The sequence below is a fragment of the Salvelinus namaycush genome, unplaced genomic scaffold, assembly GCF_016432855.1.
Source record: "Salvelinus namaycush isolate Seneca unplaced genomic scaffold, SaNama_1.0 Scaffold598, whole genome shotgun sequence".
In the NCBI taxonomy this organism is placed as follows: Eukaryota; Metazoa; Chordata; class Actinopteri; order Salmoniformes; family Salmonidae; genus Salvelinus; species Salvelinus namaycush.
The window spans coordinates 56,581-62,648 of record NW_024061306.1 but is presented as its reverse complement, the minus strand read 5'-3'; the positions used below and the strand labels follow the sequence as shown (position 1 = coordinate 62,648).

The 6,068-nt window shown below is 46.8% G+C and overlaps 1 protein-coding gene across 1 annotated transcript; it reads right to left on the bottom strand.

Annotated features, from left to right (window-relative positions):
* Positions 1-542: 542 nt before the first annotated feature.
* LOC120041978 (beta-crystallin B2-like) lies at positions 543-5,308 on the bottom strand. The gene is made up of 6 exons (XM_038986855.1): positions 5,281-5,308; positions 4,405-4,499; positions 3,375-3,493; positions 2,692-2,824; positions 1,938-2,080; positions 543-714 (listed from the first exon to the last, which is right to left on the bottom strand). The coding sequence occupies exons 1-6, from the start codon at positions 5,306-5,308 to the stop codon at positions 543-545; spliced, it is 690 nt and encodes a 229-aa protein (XP_038842783.1).
* Between the last annotated feature and the right edge of the window lie 760 nt (positions 5,309-6,068).

Below are 6,068 nucleotides of genomic sequence, written 5' to 3'. Positions count from 1 at the left end.
TTGGATGAAAAATTAGTTATGCGAGGGGGAAAAAGAGAGAGAGAGAGGGGAAGGGAGGGGGCTGAAAATAACAGAGATGGAGAGAGAGAGAAAAAAATTGAGAGAATATCTAGCTATCTACCTATCAACCCACCACATCTGGTCTTTGTTGATCTGTGAGTTGTTGTCGCTGTTTATTTACGTCAATAGTCTTAGAATCCATTGTTGTTTCTTGGTGTTGACGCATCTGTCCAATCAGGGCGGCTGTACGCCACAAGTCTTACATCTCTCAAACAGGTAGAGGGCGCCGTCTCAAGAGGGGAAAAAACAATTACCTCCCTCCATCCCTCGCTCTCTCCCTCGCTCTAAAAAAAAATGATCTAACCACGGAGAGGATCACCGGGGGGATGAGGGGTCGGATGGAGGTATGGAGGGAGCTTTCTATCTTCCTATAGATAGGGTGCTTTCTTCCTGTCCCTTTTAGCCTTCCCCCCTCCTCCTCCTCTACTGTGCCCTTCCTCCGCCTCTCCTCCGCTCACTCTCTTTCTCGCCCTCTGGGACCCTCACTTGCTGGACAAGGTGTAGCAGCCGTGCTGGTGCCACTGCATGTCACGGATACGCCTCACAGACTGGAACTGGGGGTGACGGGCGCCGAACTCATTGAAGTGCTTGTAGTCACCCTTCTCCAGGAGGTACTGGGAACCACGGTATCCAGGGAACTGGTAACCCACCCAGCTGGAAGAAAACAGCAGAGGAGAAGGGGGATGAGTGAAGAGATGGAGGGACAGAGATAGATGGGGAAGAGAGGGAGAGAGATGGGAGAGAGAGGAGAAGTTGGAAAGGGCTGAGTGAATGAGGGCTGGAATGGGGGAAGAGAGGGACATATATGGGAGAAAGAGAGAGGAGGAAGAAGAGATGAACAGAGGCGAGAAAGAAAGACGGAGAGAGAATCAATACTGTGAGACAGAGAGAGAGGCCAGGAGGGACACAGAGGTAGAGAAATGAACAAAGAAGAGTAAAGTAGAAAAGAAAGCGAGAACCGAGGGAGACAGAGAGAAAAGATGAGAAGCCGACAGCATCAGGAGAACAGGCAGGGGAGTTGGAAGCTGTGAGGGAGAGATATGTCTTGCTAAACAGAGGTATTGATCTGTTTGTCACGTTTTGCCTGTAGTGCCACAGGTACCAGTCTGTCCGTTTGATGTTTCAACCAGAGGGGAACCTGTCTACTCACTGTGGGCCAAACCCATCTATGAAGGAACTGGACCTATCTCCTCTCTCACTGTGCAGATACACTGGAGAGACGAAGCTCACATGCACACAGATACATACACACACATGCACGCATGAACGAACACACACAAACTGTGCTATATAAAACCCTTTGTTCTGATTCTGAAGAGGCTGTTTAACACAGGAAAGACATCCTGACATCATTCCTGATGCATTTCTGAAAGTGAATCATAGATCTTCAGGGATATGTCCCAAATGGTGCCCTATTCCCTATTTAGTACACTACTTTTGACCAGGGCCCATAGTGCATATGAAGGGAATAGGGTGCCATTTGAGAGGCAGACTAGATTCTATTTGAAGTATGTAGACACAGGAAGCCAGAGGGAAACAGAGAGCCTATATATTAAATGATCTTCTAAATGGAACCCCTCTGACAATTAAAACTATTGTGGAAACTTTCGTCATTCCAAACTATTTTTGGAACTGTTGTTTCTGAATTCTATTATTTACATAGAAATGGTGGAACGACTCAGCCATTTGAAATGAATGAATAATTTGTACAGTAGATTACAAACGATCTAAGGTATCTAGGTTTGGTGATTCCTGGTTGTTTATGTCATAATGACATCACTGTCTCATCCACTTCCTGCTCTATCTCATCCTATAGACCAATGGCATGTTTGTCTGCGATGTGGGTGTGTCCTGATGCCGCAGTGAGGACCACTCACGTTCCGCAGCTGACCATGATGCTGCCGACCCTATCGGTGAATCCGTAGGAGAACAGAGAGGGAACATCATCATCCATGATCTCCATCTTACGACCCTTGAACTCTCCAACCTCGAACAGGCAGATCTTGTGCTTCTCAGGGTCCTGAGAGAGAGGGGAGAGGGGGAAAGAGGGGGAAAGAGGGGAGGGAGGTGGGGGAGAGAGAGAGGTGGAGTTAAAAACTAACATAACATAACTAACAGATAACAGGCCGAACTGATCAGTTTGGATAAATTAATGGATGGATGGATGGATGGATGGATGGATGGATGGATGGATGGATGGATGGATGGATGGATGGATGGATGGATGGATGGATGAATGAATGAATTTATGAATGAATGAATGAGTGGATGGATGGATGGATGGATGGATGGATGGATGGATGGATGGATGGATGGATGGATGGATGGATGGATGGATGGATGAGTAGGTGGATGGATGGATGGATGAGTAGGTGGATGGATGGATAAATGAATGAATAGATGAATGAATATGGATGGATGTTAAGAGAGATGATTACTAACAGCAGAAATACATGATATTCAGATAAGTGTATGTAAATGTATTCTGGCCAATGACAGAGATGTAGTGCTGGAGAGATGGAAGGACAGAGTGATGGGGAGAGACAAATGGAGTAGTGTGTGACATACCATACGGACGGGCCTGAAGGACAGAGTGATGGGGAGAGACAAACAGAGGAGTGTGTGACATACCATGCGGACGGGCCTGAAGGACAGCAGGTAGTCGTTCTTCTGACAGTTGCTCCAGGAGTCCCAGCGAGGGTACTCTCCCTTCTCCAGGATGAACATCTCACCACAGAAGTTCATCTGCTCATAACCCACGAAACTGAGAGAGGGAGAAAGGGGGAGAGAGAGGGGGAGAGAGAGGGAGAGGGGAAGAGGAGGGGTAAGGGAGGGGGCGGAGAGAGGGGGAGCGAGAGGGAGAGGGGAAGAGGAGTGGTAAGGGAGGGGGCGGAGAGAGGGGGAGCGAGAGGGAGAAGGGAAGAGGAGGGGTAAGGGAGGGGGAGGAGAGGGGGATAGAGAGAGGCAGGAACACATTGAGAACCATGGTTGCAGCAACATTTGATAGGAATAAATGTTAGTTTGTGTGAGATTGACAAACAGGTATGGGTGTGTCATAGTAGCGTTAGTGTAAGGAAAAGATTTCACTACAAGTGCATGTGGGGATTAGGTGTGTGTTGGTGAAGCTGAGGTGTGTGTGTGTGTGTGTGTGTGTGTGTGTGTGTGTGTGTGTGTGTGTGTGTGTGTGTGTGTGTGTGTGTGTGTGTGTGTGTGTGTGTGTGTGTGTGTGTGTGTGTGTGTGTGTGTGTGTGTGTGTGTGTGTGTGTGTGTGTGTGTGTGTGTGTGTGTGTGTCGAGGGACAGGCTGGTACTCAAGGCCCGCAGTCGACACGCAGGGAGCGGACCCTGTCCATGCCCATGTCACACACGTTCATGCACTCATTGGTGATCTCCATACAGCGGCCCTGGAAGTTCTCCTGGTCGAAGACACACATCTGAGATGGAGAGAGAGAGGGAGGGAGGGAGGGAGAGGGGGGAGAGAGAGGTAGATAGAGAAAGAGGTAGAGGGAGGGAGGGAGGGAGGGAGGGAGGGAGGGAGGGAGGGAGGGAGGGAGGGAGGGAGGGAGGGAGGGAGGGAGGGAGGGAGGGAGGGAGGGAGGGAGGGAGGGAGGGAGGGAGGGAGGGAGGGAGGGAGGTGTAAGAGAGAGCGCGAGAGAGAGAGGAGAAAGATAAAAGAGAGAAATTACAGTTTAATTCTCACATCTTTTTCTTTGAGGCTGAACTGTGTAATGTAACAAAACAAACACTTTTTGATTCCCAAATGGTCCCCTATTCCCTATATAGTGCACTAGGGCTCTGGTCAAAAGTAGTGCTCTATATAGGAAACAGGGGGCCATTTTGGACGCAGACACTGTCCTTGTGTGATTCTCTTAGAACGCCTCCACACACACATAGCTATGGCAACTGTGACTTACCACCACAGGCAACTAGAGGCATTGGGTGGAAACAGTGTGTGAGTAGTTACGTACGAGTGTCAAAGTACCAACAATTATATAACATATATGTGTGGCCATCTGGTTTTGTATGCATACATTATGTGTGTGTATGTATGTGTGTGTGTGTGTATGCATGCATGTGTTTGTGTGTGTATGTGTGTGAATGCGTGCATGTGTGTGTGAGTATGTGTGCATATGTGTGTGTGCCTATATGTGTGCATGTGTGTGTGTATATGCATGCGTATGTGTGTGTGTGTGTGTGTGTGTGTGTGTGTGTGTGTGTGTGTGTGTGTGTGTGTGTGTGTGTGTGTGTGTGTGTGTGTGTGTGTGTGTGTGTGTGTGTGTGTGTGTGTGTGTGTGTGTGTGTGTGTGTGTGTGTGTGTGTGTGTGTATACATGCATGTGTGTTACCTTGTAGGCGTTCATGCCCATCTCAGATCTCTTCCCCTGGGCGGCCTTGCCGTCGGTCTGGGTAGCAGATTTAGACTTTTCTCCAGACATGATGACTGGAACAAAACAGAGGGATGACGGAGGGAAGGAAATCAAAGAAGGTAAAGAAAGGTACCAGGGTTCAACACACTGCTGCTAAGTTTAATGCTGTTTAAACAGACACAACTCATTTACCACTTTATCCCATTGAAGTCTACAACTTTTACCCAAACCTACTGTGTTCTAGACAGTAGACCCCTGCTTTACTCCTTAGCTCCTTAGCAGAGCCTGTAATTGATCAACGGAACAGAAAAATATGAGTAGCCATCTTGGATGAGGTTTATTAACCACATGACCGCTACTGGCCACTTAAAATGTTTCCTCGAGGTTCCCTTACGATCCAAACGTCAGTAAGAACAGAAATTAAGAGTTTGTTGGGTTTTTTTGCCCATGTACAAAGCATGTCCACTTAAAAGTACATTAATCTCCAATGTAAAATAGTCAACCAGATCTTATAGATAACAAGAACCTATAGATTCATTAAACAATCCCTGTGGAACTAGATAAAACACGTTAATGAAGGACAATAAGTTATTTATGGGTTCTTTCTAGTTACTATGATGCCATTTAGAGTGACCTGTATTTGAATTTGACGTTTGAGATACCTAATCTATCCCTCCCTCATCCCCCATCTCTCTGTATCTCTGTGTGGCCGTCTCTTACCTCTGCTCAGTGTGTGGGTACAGGAGTGGGCTCAGGCGGTCGGTGTGTGAGTGGAGAGGGCCCTCCCGGACCTTTTATATGCTGGCGCCCAGAGAGGGGGGATTAGAGTGACAGAGAGAAACCCGCTGAGCTCACAGCCAGGGAAGAATAGAAATCCCCCCATCATCAAAGAGAGAGAGAGAGAGAGAGAGAGAGAGAGAGAGAGAGAGAGAGAGAGAGAGAGAGAGAGAGAGAGAGAGAGAGAGAGAGAGAGAGAGAGAGAGAGAGAGAGATATGTAAATACTGCATGAGTACAGAGGTATGTATGGTGGTTGGTGATTGAAGTGATGTTATGATGCACAGGTCTGTCTGTGAGGTTTTTAAATGTTATTGATTTTGTGTTTTTTAAATTTATTATAATGAACCTTTATCTAACTAGACAAGTCAGTTAAGAACAAATTCTTATTTACAATGACGGCCTACCAAAAGGCAAAAGGTCTCCTGCAGGGACGGGGGCCTGGGATTAAAAATAAATAAAAAATACAATATGAATACAGGACAACATTTTGGAGCTGTTGTTATCAGGAACATGTTTTCATGGAACACTGTCATTTCCTACACTATATATGAAGTCCTTATTCCTTCTCATCAGTTTTATACATCTTTGGTTCTACTGTTTCACTCCCACTGGAAAGCCGGGTATCCTACAGAAACCTGGGCCCATATTCATAAAGCGTGCTGATCTAGGATCAGGTCCCCCGGTCCATCTAATCTTATTTATTATGATCTAACAGGAAAAACTGATCCTAGATTAGCACTACCTTGAGGCACTTTATGAATACCGGCCCAAATCCTAGATCTGAGCTAAAGGTTATGATTGGTATTTGTAATTGTATTTATTATGGATCCCAATGAGTTCCTGCCAAGGCAGCAGCTACTCTTCC

Excerpts from the sequence above, each read along its gene's own strand:
- LOC120041978 (XM_038986855.1), bottom strand. The coding sequence starts at position 5,308 with ATGGGGGGATTTCTATTCTTCCCTGGCT. Across the intron at positions 3,494-4,404 it reads TGGGCATGAACGCCTACAAG|ATGTGTGTCTTCGACCAGGA; the intron begins GTAACACACATG and ends TCTCCATCTCAG. Across the intron at positions 715-1,937 it reads ATCATGGTCAGCTGCGGAAC|CTGGGTGGGTTACCAGTTCC; the intron begins GTGAGTGGTCCT and ends GTTTTCTTCCAG.